Source organism: Gopherus evgoodei, chromosome 11 (genome assembly GCF_007399415.2).
Source record: "Gopherus evgoodei ecotype Sinaloan lineage chromosome 11, rGopEvg1_v1.p, whole genome shotgun sequence".
NCBI lineage: Eukaryota > Metazoa > Chordata > Testudines > Testudinidae > Gopherus > Gopherus evgoodei.
The window spans coordinates 15,671,649-15,686,020 of record NC_044332.1 but is presented as its reverse complement, the minus strand read 5'-3'; the positions used below and the strand labels follow the sequence as shown (position 1 = coordinate 15,686,020).

At 43.1% G+C, this 14,372-nt stretch overlaps 1 protein-coding gene across 6 annotated transcripts in view; it reads left to right on the top strand.

The window, feature by feature from the left end:
• Window positions 1-14,372, top strand: part of UNC80 (unc-80 homolog, NALCN channel complex subunit) — a 197,667-nt gene that overhangs the window by 84,927 nt on the left and 98,368 nt on the right. For 4 of the 6 annotated variants that reach the window (XM_030580475.1, XM_030580473.1, XM_030580471.1 and 1 more), the window contains exons 23-24: window positions 6,066-6,278; window positions 12,292-12,427. In XM_030580475.1, the coding sequence (XP_030436335.1) occupies window positions 6,066-6,278; window positions 12,292-12,427 (349 nt within the window). Of the gene's footprint in view, window positions 1-6,065; window positions 6,279-12,291; window positions 12,464-14,372 lie in introns of all 6 variants that reach the window. The other 2 variants (XM_030580470.1, XM_030580469.1) reach the window with 1 other exon arrangement.

Below are 14,372 nucleotides of genomic sequence, written 5' to 3'. Positions count from 1 at the left end.
TCAGCCTTGCATTTTATAGCATGTGTTGAACAGACTTCTGAGGAGTACCTATGGGAATCTGTAAAATATGAATTAAGAAAAATGTGTGTTCTTATTCAGGTTGATTTATACAGTACAAAAAAGGAGTTATGGAAATTCTAATGTAAAAAGGTGGAGATTTTACTTTGATGACTTGTAAACAAAATTCCATAGGAAGTGGCAATGCTGCTTGGGATTTTGCTGCCGTGTTGAGTTTTGACGGTAACCATGGTAACTTGTGGTTCTTTTCAGCTACACATCGCCTGCCCGATTCATTTCTCTCCATTTGTGATGTGTTTCTCTGTGATGTGAATCCATCCCTGTCCATTCTGTCACATCTTCATCTTTCTTTTGCTGCTGCTTCCGATTGCTCTGGGCTCCAGGTAAGCTATCGCAGGGAGTCTGTGCAGTGCCACGTTTAGAAGGGTTGTTCTCTCTGTGAGTGACCCACTTCATGTTTTAAATTTGGAACATCTGAGCAGGACTCTGCAAAACAAGGGGCTCAATCCCCAGGCCTTACTTGGGAGGGAAATCCTTCCCCAAACATGCATGGCCACTGAGACTGTTTGCATGAGTAAGGATTTCACAAGTGAAGAAGGGTTTGCTGAATTAGGCCCAGGAGATCCCTGTCACTTGGGTGTTTGTGATTATCAGAAAGTTACTGTCTTTGAGAGCAGTGACCACAGAGCACTATCCAGTAAATCAGTTTAAGAGCTTTATTGTGCCTACTATGCAGAACCTTACCAGTAGGGGGTGCAGAGCCACACAGGACTGGGAGGAGCTCCCCGGGTATGCGGGCAGCTCATCTGTCCGTCCATGGTTCTTTTGTGAACCCCATCACTGCCGTATCTGAGCACCTCACAACCTTTAATTAATTTATTCTTGCACCACTCCTGTGAGAAGAGGAAGTGCTATTATCCTCATGTTACTGATATTCTCTGTGTCCCTCAGTTCTGCGCATTATTTGCCCAAGGTCACACAGGAAGTCTCTGGTAGAGCAGGGAGTTGAACCCAGGATCCCTAGTTCCAGCACTTCAGCTACTGGACCATTCTTCCTCTTTCATCCCTTGTTATTCCCACACCCACCATCTTTAATTGCCTCAGTCTCATTTTCCCTTGAAAGACCTAGGCCAGATCTACACTACAGAGCTATGTTAGTATAACAGCGTCGCTCAGGGGTGTGAAAAATCCACACCCCTGAGCAACATTGTTATACCAACCTAACCCCCATGGAGACAGCACTATGTAGATGGGAGAGCTTTTGCCTTCGACATAGCTACTGCCTCTCAGGGAGGTGGATTAACTATGCCAACAGGAGAAGCTGTCCCATGGGCATAGGGGCATCTTCATTAAGGTGCTACAGCAGCACAGCTGCACCTCCATAGCGCTGTATGTGAAAACAAGCCCCTAGATAATAAAAGATTAATTCTCTGCTTGGGACCATCATTTTGATTCATTTCCTTGTACCCTAGTGGATATATAAACCTAGGTGAAACACCATAATTGCAGCGCCATGTACCTGAGAACGACATCATGGGTGCAATCTTCCTGGTGCTGATAAGTCTGCAGACAAAGTTAATGTTACGCCCTTTTGGGATACGTTGATCCTCACCTACTCCTTGTTCCATGTATCTTGGATACATACCTAGGACACCATAATGTATGCTGGGTGTCCTAGGCAGCTAACAGTCCGTACAAGACTTGGATATAATCCCACCTCTTTGGTGTCACTGAATCCCTGACTTTCAGCTGCTAACCCAAATAGTCATGCATCATTTCAGAACCTTTAATATGATGCATATTCCCATTATTTCACAGGAATCCTAACAGATAAATATTTTCTGCCCTTATTTGAGTTAAAATGAAAGGCAAACTACAACAAAATGTCACACCAAGAGGCATTTACCCCTCTCTCTCCCCGAAATGTTTCTCTTCTTTAATCTAGCCAGAAGATGTCTCTTTTTTTGTCTTTTTGCCAGTCTTCCAAGAGGTCCCACATTTTTCAATTTTATTCATAACCTTTTGTGACTGTAATTGAATCAGTGATGTATGGTTCTTTAGATGCAGATCTTCACCTGCTTAAGGATCTCTTAAGTGCTGTTGTCTTAATACCTATATACATTTTACACACACATTTGTGCACCATGAAAACAATATATTATGGATACAGACAGAATTATCATCTCAATTCTTTAACCATCACCTATTCACTAGCACCTACTCATGAGCTGTGGACATTTAAAAAGATGTGGAGCGTTTGCTAAATTGCTTTTTGCCTGTACAAATTGCAGGAAATAGGGGGGTGGGAAAATAAAGTAAAAATGAGAAAAACAATTTTATTTTATTATTTGCAGTGTTGTTGAAGCGGTGTGAATCCCAGGATATTAGAGAGACAAGATGAGTGAGGTAATATCTTTTATTGGAACAACTTCTGTTGGTGAAAGAGGCAAGCTTTCAAGCTACACAAAGCTCTTCTTCAGGTCTGGGAAAGGTACTCAGAGGGTACGTCTTCGCTATCGGCCATATCGGCGGGTAGCAATTGATTTCTCAGGGATCGATATATTGCGTCTCATCTAGACGCGATATATCGATCCCCGAACGCGCTCCTGTCGACTCCAGAACTCCACCAACGTGAACAGCGGTAGTGGAGTCGACAGGGGGAGCCGCGGACGTCGATCCCGTGCCATGAGGACGGTAGGTAACTCGATCTAAGACACTTCGACTTCAGCTACGCTATTCATGTAGCTGAAGTTGCATATCTTAGATCGATCCCCTCCCCTAGTGAAACCAGCCCAGAGTCTCCCAGCTAAATACAAGGTGGAACAGATTGTTTAGCATAAGTAGTTAGCATGTATTCTAAGGGACCATTCAAGGGGAAGTGGCCCATTAACATTCCTGTAGTCCTTGGGTAAAAGCGGGGGGTTAGTGGTTTTCAGATTGTTGTAATAAGCCATAAATTCAGTGTCTTTATTAACACTGTGATTTCAGTATCTAGAAAAGTTGTGGATTTAGGCTCCCAGCCTCATCTCTTGAAGATGTTGTGCAAGTTGCCTTTGAGGATGATTACTGAGAGGTCAGAGTAATCATTCTCACACTGGAACCCATCCATACATGGTATCATTAAACAATTACAATCATACTCTATAGGGACCACATCCTGAAATAAATCTTTCCCAAACCCCTTCTTCTGGCCTTCAAACAACCCCCCAATCTCACCATGCTCCTCATCAGAAGCAAGCTCCCCATAGACCAGGACACCCCAACTTAAAATGGTACCAGACCCTCCCAGAACATCAAATGCAAAATCTGCAGACATATCTCCACTGTTGCAATGACCAATACTCCTCCCCCACAACATACCTTTCAAGCTCCCTTGGTCCTTCACATGCCTATCACAAAATGTGGTGTGCTTCAGCCAGTGCACTAAATGCCACACTAACAGCTACGTGAGTTAAACCAGATAATCACTATGCTCTTGAATGAACTCTCTCAGAAAAATAATAAAAGACAAAAACACCTTATCGCCCATGTGTGAACACTTCACAAAATGAGCACTCCATATCTGACCTCTCAGTCTTCGCCCTCAAAGGAAACCTGCACAATACCTTCAAAAGATGAGTCTGGGAGCTTGAATTCATAACTTTGATAGACTCTAAAATTCATGGTCATAATAAAGACACTGGATTTGTCACATATTACAACAACTTGTAACCCACTAACCCCTCCCCCTTTTTTGGCCTATGACTCTAGGGGTGTTAATGGGCCACTTCACCTTAAATATTCTGTTCCACCTTATATTTAGCTGTGGCACTATGAGTGCTTTTCCCAGGCCTGAAGAAGAGCTCTGTTTAGCTTGAAAACTTGTCTCTTTCACTGACAGAAGCTGGTCCAATAAAAGATATTACCTCACCCACCTTGTCTCTCTATCCCAAGCGGTAAGAACAGTATTTATTTTGACAGTGATGTAAACTGGGTGGGGAAGGAGACTTCTAATTTCAAAATTACAAATTACAGTTTGTTTTTAAACGCTGTGGCTAGAATTTTCAGAAGCCCAAAATTGGTCTAACTCTCTAACCAATCATAAAAGTCCCATTGAATCTAATGGGAGAAGAGTTAGGCCAATGCTGAGTGCTTTTGAAATCCTACCTCTTAAATATGCACACAGAAAAAAAGAAGGATTAATTGTTAAACAAAAAACAGACAGGCAGTGTAAAAAAATCACTTAGCAATGCCCAATCTTGCCAGAAGTCCTATCTGTTTTGAGGCCACCTTGTGTAATTTATTCACAATTCACTGGAAATTTTTGGTGTTTGGTTGTTCACCTTATTTGTACTGTTTACACTTCAATACCAGTTATTCACTTTCTATACTAATATTCAGAACTAAGCATAAAGCAAGCCCAAAAATAGGGGGCTGGGATAGCTCAGTGGTTTGAGCATGGGCCTGTTAAACCCAGGGCTGTGAGTTCAATCCTTGAGGGGGCCACTTAGGGATCTGGGGCAAAAAAAAGTACTTCATCCTGCTGGTGAAGGTAGGGAGCTGGACTCAATGACCTTTTAAGGTCCCTTCCAGTTCTAGGAGATAGGTATATCTCCAATTATTATATTAAATTGGGAAAATACATAAAATAACACTGAAAAGACTGTGTTATTGCCAAATAAACCCTCAACATATTCATGAGGGAAAGCATAGTGTTGCTTAAAATGGGGCACTTTAAATCAAATTCAGCTAAAATAGATATTTCTCCCTGTTATGAAAAACAAATTTTCAGTATGTTGGGACACATATGAACAAATTTTGCTTGAAAAAATTAAGGCAAAATTTTTCAAACTTGGATACCTAATGTTAGGGCTTCAGGTCAAATTCTCTGCTGGCATTAATTGGCATAGCTCTGCTGAAGTCAGTGGAGTTACACCGATTTATACCAGCAGAGAATTTGGTCCATCGATATCTAATTGCTGTCAGCACAGATTGTGCTGGCCACCATTTCAGCAAGCCTCCATGAAGGCATCCACACCCGTGTCACCTAGGTGGAACAAAGGACGGTGCATGCAAGTGCTGGCATCTATGTGCCCAAACTGGCATTTTTGTCTGCAGTATTTTCAGGCAAGCTGATGAAAGCAGGTTGAAAATTTGGCTCACTACTACGGGGAAAGTTTCAGCTGGAATCAGTTTTATTTTTTGGCAGTTATACAAATTTCTGGATAAAAGGGTTTCTGATGAAGCAGAGAAACAGTTAATTGTAGCATAGCGAAGTGTGCTGTTAAATACCGCCATAATAGGTAAAGAAAAGCATAGTGTCCAGAAGACACTATATGCCTGCCTTGATTTGCATACGTATGTGTATATTTGTCTATATTGTCACATTATTTGCAAAAACCCATAAAATTGTTTCAAAAGAAGTGATAATTAGTGAACAAGAGGAACTGGACAGAAAATGGAAGTAGGTTATATTATATCTGTGTTCACACAAGTGAAAATTGATGTATTTACGTATATTACTGCTATTCTCTCCCTTCTAGCCAACCCAAAACATCTTAAGCATTTATATTGGTGTGTTGTAGATGTAGGGGCCAGACATGCCATTCACATCTGGATCTGAACTTTCCCAAGATTCAGGGGTGTTCAAATCTAGGAGTTTGATTCAGGCACATCCCTATTTATTTCACACTCTTAGCCAGCCCATCTTGTCTGTCTCCATTATGAGTGAGGTATACCACCAGTTACAGAAAACAGGGGTGTCATTAAAGATGATTTGAAGGCAATAAACACCTGTTATTGTAACCACATTAATACCAGTGTGGATCTTTGCCTTCCTCTAGTGGCTGAACCAGGTATAGAAATTGATATCTAGTCTTGTACCCTAAGTAATAGATGCAGAGGTCATGAGTTTCATACTAGCAGAGAACCTGTCTAGAGGATCATCACACTAACTATGATCCTCCAGAGATAGCTGCCTTCCATTTGCAAACCAGTCCAGATAATGCCAGCTCTTAAGTTAGATTGGTTGGTTCATAGTTTTTAATGTAATTTTGCAAACATTTCAGGAAGCTCCCGTAGTGGCGAGAGCAGCCCTGTTTCTCGAATGTGCTCGCTTCGTTCACCGCTGCAATCGCAGCAACTGGCCAGAGTGGATGAAGGGGCACCATGTGAACATCACTAAGAAAGGCCTATCCCGTGGACGTTCTCCGATAGTGGGGAACAAACGGAACCAGAAGTTGCAATGGAGTGCAGCCAAACTCTTCTACCAGTGGGGAGATGTAAGTTTTCACCTTTTTTTTCCTTTAAGCTAAAATAATCAAATGGCAATCAAATCAATTGGAATACGGGGTGCAAAATATAATGTCCTTCCTCCTAGCATCCATTTTAGACACGTAGGTCCAGATCCTCAGCAGGTGTAAATCAACCTGGTTCCATAGACGCTATGCCGGGATATACCTGCTGAGTGCCTGGCCCTTATTGGAAGCTGCATCATGCAGCTGTTAGTTGGAAATGCAGGGGGAAAACTCATTTTTACTCTTCTCATTTGTTGCACTGCAGAGGTTCCAGCATTTTGAAACCTGCGTGTATGGCTTTAAGTGAGTTGTGTTACCTTCCTGTTTTAATAAATGCAAAGATACAGTATAATGAGTATCAAGCCAAACAAAAAATAAATACATAAATTGGAGTTTGTAAATAAAATGTTCCCCAGCCTGGGGTCTTTATGTGAGCCTCTCTACATGAACAGCCAAACAGATCCATAGTCCTCTAGGTTAATTCAGATACTGTTCAGGGGCATCTGCTTCAAAAATCGTTAAAAACAAATCAAGGGCTTAAAAAATACAGGCCCTTGATGTAATTGCTCTGCGCCTTCCAGGAGAGATCATCAGTACAGCCTTGCTCCCTCTATGTCTAATCTACCCTATTTGTGGAAAGGACGGGGATTATATATTCCTTTTATTTCCCATCATGCCTTATTCCAGGAGAGGACTGTGTCCATGGCTGCCTTGGTGGACTGCGTCTCCCGGCTTGCTCTTTTCTCCAGATTCTGAGGGGGAGGTTAATCACCAGGAGCTAGTTTGATCCCTCCCTATTGAGCCAGGGTCAGCAGCAATATGAATTTCAAACTGTTTCCTCCCCACAGTCAGGGAATCTGCTGTCCACAGGATTTGTTAAAAGCTATGCTGGAATGAAATATTGCATGGTCCAGGATGGATCCCCTCCCAAACCTCAAAAGGCCTGTGCATACTGTCACAGAGATTTGGTACTTGCATTTTTTTTCCCTAGGCATTTTCATCCATCTCAAGGTGGACTTTTCTGGTTTCACAGTGACAGACTGAAGGGAGCCTCCAAATCTGTGACTCTGGAGAACTAGATTCCAAAGACCCAGTGTACATGATGTGAGAGCAACATTTCATGCCAAGGGAACTAGTTGGTGCTATTGCCAATGAGCAGACACTGAAAACAAATAATTCATTAACTCAATACAAAGGCCCTTCAGCATTTTGAGATGCTGGGCTTTCTCCTTCCCCAAGGTAACCAGGAAGGGGCCATGAAATTCTGATGGCTCTAGCTTCCATTGGCCCTTGCTGCATCCCTGCTGATTTAGCAGATAAGTAAATACACAGAATTTGCATCTGTGTCAATACTTTTATTTAAGCAAGTAGTTGTGTGGGTCAGGACAAGCTATCCTGCTGAAGAAAGGTAGAAAAACCTGCAGCAACAGAAATCAATGGCACTCTGCAAGAGAGAGTTCAGGGAGAACACCCTTCAACTCAAACTGGAGACATTTCAGGGTTACTCCTCCATCCCCCTTCTCCCAACTCGGGCTCACTCACAAAGGAGAGCTGTGAAACACTGAGGAGGGAGGGGCCTGTGATTTACCCCCTTTCTTGAAAGCTAGGAGATGTCTGTAGTGCCTCCTTTCTCTTCACCCTGTAATATTAATAACAGATATGGGTTACAGTCACCAAAAGTGAAACCTCCCCCATGTCCCCACTGGTATGGGTGATGTCTGTGAAGGGCATGGTGTATAAAGGCAGCAATTACTCTAGAGAGCAGCTTTGCAATGGTAAAAGGCTGTGGTTCTCATTAGCCTTCAGACACATTCTGTCGTCACTCCAGGTTATAAGGACAATGTCAATGTTAGGGGCTTGGGGGTTTTTATAGCTTTCAGTTTATTATTTTTTAGCTTCTGTTTTATTTCTAATTCCCTTTTGGAAGCTTTTACATAAAATGTCTTTCCCTGCAGCAAATATTGATTTTTTTTTATCTTATGGGTTTCAAATACAGCAGGAGCCAACATAGCTCTCTTATGTTTACCTCTCCCAGCACCATACAACATGTTTGTGGAAATGTGCTCAGCTCTTGGAATGGAATTTTTGAGCTAATTGCTTAACAGCAGTCATGCAGAGGGAGCACATTCTTCTTCTTCTTCTTCTTCTTCTTAATAATAATTATTATTATTTGCACCTCTCCCTCTGTTTTTTACTTTATTTTAAAGTAGGGGAAAATTCAGAGCCAACTCTTGACAGTGCAACATTTTCCCCATATTTAACACCTATCTGCTGCTCTTGAAAGGTGCCATGTTGACATGCATCCCTGGAGACTTAAGTCTTCTGTTTATCTACAGAGCCGGGGCAGCATAGTCAGCACCTCACTTTGACCTAGGACCGTTTTCTTGGGGATGGCTGAGGAGAACACAACCCATTTCAGGAAAAGGCTCCAAAGGCAGCTTTTGTGCTGTCTCAATCCTGAGCTAACTGTATGCAAGTCTGGTCCTCTGGTGTAACCTGTGGCAGCAGTTTAGAAGCTGTTTTAAATTATTCTGGCTACTAATGGCCTCAAGAGGCCACTCTTGCAAGCTGGGGGTTGCCTAGGTATAAGGAAGCTCAGGTCACATCCCTTCACCTGACCATCCCAACGAGGGCACATAAAAGCCACTACATACAGCTCTGTGCCACCAGAGGTGCAGCGCTGGCTCAAGAGCCACTTAGCAGTGGGACATGACGCTTCTGTACCACAAGGGAGATTCTGGGCCAAAGTCAATAAGATTGAGAGGGCAGGTCACTCTCCAAGCCCATTTAGTCTGTGGTCTCTTCCTTCAGACCGCCAGCAAGGTTGCTTAGTTGTGCTAATTGTGGGGATGGTTTTTCTGGGAGGTTCACATGATCACTGAGAGTCATTCAGATACTGCGGTGGGGGATGCCATTGTAAAACCCTGGTTAGGTAAAGAATTATTCTCAGGCCACTAGACCTAACCTACCAAATAGCCGTCCCATAATAATGACTTTAAGTCTCCACTGACCTGGGCAAGATTCAGAATGCCACTAAAAGTGATGAGCCGATTACTGATCCCCCTGAATTTCCTAATCCAATCGCACCAGTGACATTGTCTCTTTAAAAGACAGACTTTTCAGTCTGTTCTGGTCAGTCTAGTATCTCATTGCCTATGGCTTCTTTTGTTAAGCTGCCTTCTTCTACTTGGAAATATATTGCTCCATCCATTGTGAGGGGTTGGATCACAGAAAATCCCCTGGGAGCTGCCACCTGATGTGCTAAGACTACTTCTGCCCCTGCTTTCCCTGCCAGCTCAGGACTCCAGCACCCTGTCTTGCTGAGCCAGACACTCCCGTCTGCTCCAACAAAGATCAAGGGTCTGAATTACTTGCCCCAAAAGCTGCAGGTTAACCTGAAAGCAGCTAACAGAACTGTGCTTATCTTTAACTCTCAGATGCCCAACTCCCAATGGGGTCTAAACCTAAATAAATCCGTTTTACCCTGTATAAAGCTTATACAGGGTAAACTCATAAATTGTTCACCCTCTATAACACTGATAGACAGATATGCACAGTTGTTTGCTCCCCCAGGTATTAACACATACTCTGAGTTAATAAGTAAAAAGTGATTTTATTAAATACAGAAAGTAGGATTTAAGTGGTTCCAAGTAGTAACAGACAGAACAAAGTAAGTCACCAAGCAAAATAAAATAAAATGAACAAATCTATGTCTAATGAAACTAGATACGGATAATCTCACCCTCAGAGATGCTTCAGTAAGTTTTTTCCTCGGACTGGACACCTTCCAGGCGTAGGCACAATCCTTTCCCCTAGTACAGCTCTTGGTCCAGCTCAGGTGGTAGCTAGGGGATTCTTCTTGATGGCTCCTCTCTCCTCTTTGTTCTTTTCCACTCCTTAATATATCTTTTGCATAAGGCAGGAATCCTTTGTTCCTCTCTGGGTTCCCACCCCCTCCTTCTCAATGGAAAGAACCAGGTTAAAGATGGATTCCAGTTCAGGTGACATGATCACATGTCACCGCAAGACTTCATTGCCCGCTTGCCAGCACACGCATATACAGGAAGACTTACAGGTAAAACACACCCATCTGCAGACAATTGTCCTGGTTAATAGGAGTCATCAAGATTCCAAATCACCATTAATGGTCCACACTTTGCATAATTACAATAGGCCCTCAGAGTTATATTTCATATTTCTAGTTTCAGATACAAGAGTGGTACATTTATACAAATAGGATGGTCACACCCAGTAGATTATAAACTTTGTAATGATACCTTGCAAGAGACCTTTTGCATGAAGCATATTCCAATTACATTGTTTTCACTCATTAGCATATTTTTATAAAACCATATAGACGGCAACATCACACCATTATCTAGGCTAGCCCAGGATAACTCCAGCAATCAGTTCCTATTAGGAATTCAGTACAAATTAGCATTATTAGTTAGGTTGCTGTGTAATTATAGCTGATTGTTATATCATCAGTCAGGGTAGACAGCAGAGCAGTAGTAATGAGTGGTAAATCTTTGAAAACCAAGCAAGACAATTCTTCCTTAAATAACTGAAGTGAGGAGAGAGAAAATGATATGAAGGATTGAGAGTTTACTCAGCAATGTGTAACCTCACAGATAACTGAGATTGACAACCATCCAGATCAGTTTGCAAACCACACAGTCGAATTCTCCTATCCCATAACAGAGTGTATCATCTCCATTTACTGCTTCGTAGCAATGGGAATGAGCCTTAATCATACCTATTTGTGACTGCTTTTCTTTCTCTGCTTCACTTTAGTTTAGGCAGATAAATTATATGCTGCTGGTGTGTCAGTTCTGAGATTCAAAGGATCAGAAAATTGGCTTTAGTCTGTCTCTCAGGAACTCCCTCTAAATCCAGGAGGGCCTCAGTTCCAAGTTGTTATTAAAACAAAGAAATTACTCCCATTTGCTATCTTACAAAATGATGCTATAGCAAGGTAAAATGTTCTGTGTGATTTTCCATGTTCTCTTAGATTACACTGCTTACATACAGCATCACTTTGGAAAAAAACCTTGGGAGTTCTGAAATGGTCCTAATGTTAAGCATTCTGCTTGCTAATGGACTCAGCTGTGGCTTTGCCACAGAACCTCCACTACCGTAACATTTGGTAATGAGGCCGTTAGACTGGTTTTGTTTGTTTGACTGGAGAAATTTTTTTTTTCTGGTTTATTTTTTTTCTTTCAATGGGAAGCGCTCTCTACTAGCTGCTTAAATGCCCCCCTCACTATCTGAGCACCTCACAATCTGTAATGTATTTATCCTCACAACAGCCTGTGAAGTAGGGCAGTGCTGTTATCCCCATTTTATAGATAGGAACTGAGACATAGAAAGGTTAAGGGCCAAATTTTTAAAGGTAATAAGATGCCAAACTCCCATTGAAATCCATGGGAGTTAGCTGCCTAAATATCTTTCAGAATCTGGGCCTAAGTGATTTGCCCAAGGTCACCCAGGAGCAGAAAATTCAGCCCCGTCTCCCAAATTCCAGGGTATCCTAACCACCAGACCATCCTTCTTCAGCAGAAGAATGGCACATGTCAGTGCATAATTTTGATGGAAAAAGAGGCAGGGGAAGGAGGAGAGGTGGGAAGAGCGGGGCTGGGGGAAGGAGTGGAGTGGGGCCGGAGCCTGGAGCAGGGTCGGGGGTTGAGCACCCCCCAGCAGTTTGAAAAGTTAGTGCCTGTGGTTTCAACCAAATATAAAACTCTTTTTCCAAAATTTGATAAAGTTTCAAAATTTTGACCAAAAATGGAAGAAAATATTTGCAATTTGTTCAGTGGTGATTCCATCCCTCCCTCCCAACCCCACAGTTTTCTCAATTGCTCTAGTGATTTAAAAAAAATGCTAAAATGTTTTGTTTTTAACATGAAATTTCCAGCTGCCTCAGAATGGGCAAGATCCAAGTGAATCCCCTCCGGTCCTCATTCCCTTGTGCTTTCTTTTCCTTCCTTTTTGCCGGCAGGCAATTGGCATCCGACTCAACGAGCTGTGCCACAGTGAAAGTGAAAGTCCGGCCAACCTGCTGGGCCTCATTTATGATGAGGAGGCCAAGCGGAGACTGAGAAAGGAGGATGAGGAGGAAGACTTTTTAGATGACAGTAAGGAGACTCCCTTTACTACAAGAACCCCCGCTTGTAAGAACCTCTGCTTTAGGAGCACTTAATTTTTCTTCTTCTCTTTCATATTCCTGCCACCCAACTGTATTCCCCACCAATTCCCTTCCCCTTCTTTCTGTGCCTGATGTAAAATATACCATATGAGCAGGACCGGCGCTAGGGGTTTGAGCACCCTAGGTGGACAGCAATTTCGCCGCCCCGCACGCTGTTCCTGCGACTCCGCTGGAGCTGCCGCAGTGGTGCCTGCGGAGGGTCCGGTGCTCCGTGGCTCCAGTGGAGCTGCCACAGTCGTGCGTGTGGGAGGTCCACCGGAGCCGTGCGAGCAGCCCACCGTCCGCAAGCACGACTGCAACAGCTCCACTGGAGCCACCTGCCACCCCCTCTGGCAAAACGGCGCCCACCATTTATTCTGGTGCCCTAGGCGATTGCCTAGGCTGCCTAAATGGTAGCGCCAGCCCTGCATATGAGTAGGAGCAATAAGAGACAATGAAAAGAATAGCATCTAAAACAGAGGCAAGTGAGTTGCAATTACTGTAGATTGTGATTATAAATAAATCTGATCAATCTTTCATATCTAGGCTCAAGTGCTTGTACACCATTCTGACTCCCCTTCTTCAAAGACATCCTTGCCAAAAACAACAAATCACATTTTTTGCAAAATCAGCTACATCTGAATGTTCTTAATATTGACGGACCAGATCCACAGATGGTGTAATTTGGCATAGTTGTACCAAATACTTGGGATTTAAGTAGTTTAATTTCCATGTATTGATTCTAATACAAAAATGTAGTGAGACGGTACAGAAAGTATCATTAAAAAACATACAATATACTGAATCGCTGAAATAAACACATTTTAAGGACATTGACACATTCTGAAATCGTGACGTGATCTGTAATCAGAATAAATAAAATCACATCACATACAGACATAGGCTACAGGTGAAGATAGCAATGAACATTATATCCTCTCCAAACACCATTTGTATATGTGTGCTCTGTAATGTACTGGCTTGCATGTATGTGTACTACTGTTTTTCCACTGAATGTAATATATTGGTGCTGTTTATGTATCTATTGGCTTCCTTTTTGTGGTTAAGGAGCTGCTCTTTTCACTGCATAACAGCCATTCTGCTAGAGGCAATGGAATTGTACTCGTGTAAATCACTGAGAGAGCGGAGAATCAGGCCCTAAGTATCTGAATTTCCTTCCCAGCGCTTTGCAATATGCCATTTGCTCCTGAGTGGCCATGGGTGGCTGTACTGGGCCAAATTCTGCCTTATGCTGGTACACATGACGGGGTGGAATGCACAAGGGGTGGAGCCTTCCCCTACATACCTTGAATGACCCATGAGCCTAGGCGGAACTGCAGTCCCTGTATTTGAGAGAGCCTGGACTGTTCCATTCCTACTCCACCAGGGGTGCCAGGTACTCCAAAAGGACAGGTGGGTAGGAGGCAGGGCCACTGTATTGGTTAGGTCGATGGGGGAAGCTGGCAGACAGCACCCCATGAAAGAGTGTAGAAGCAGGAGTGCTCCCTCTACATGCTAGGGAGTTCAGAATGCCACTTAGCCTCCGCACTATGGCTTAGTCTGCACTGGGTGTTCTGCTGGCATAACTATGACGGCCAGCGGTGTGAAAACAAATCACACCCTTTAGCCGAATGTCAGCCAAACCCCCAATGCAGAAGCAACTATGCTGACAGAAAAGTGCTTCTGTCCACTTAGCTAATGTCATTTGGGGCAGAGGCAGTTATGTTGGCAAAACTCCTTCTGTTGGCTTACACTGCGTCCCCACTAGGAGGCTCTGCTGGCATAGCTCTGCCAGCCAAGGCTCTGCAGTGTAAACAAGTCCTAGGACAGAGTACCTCCTAGAGCTTCCCCTGAGAACCTATGCGTGCTCCAGTGTATCTGCCTGTTCAGATCAT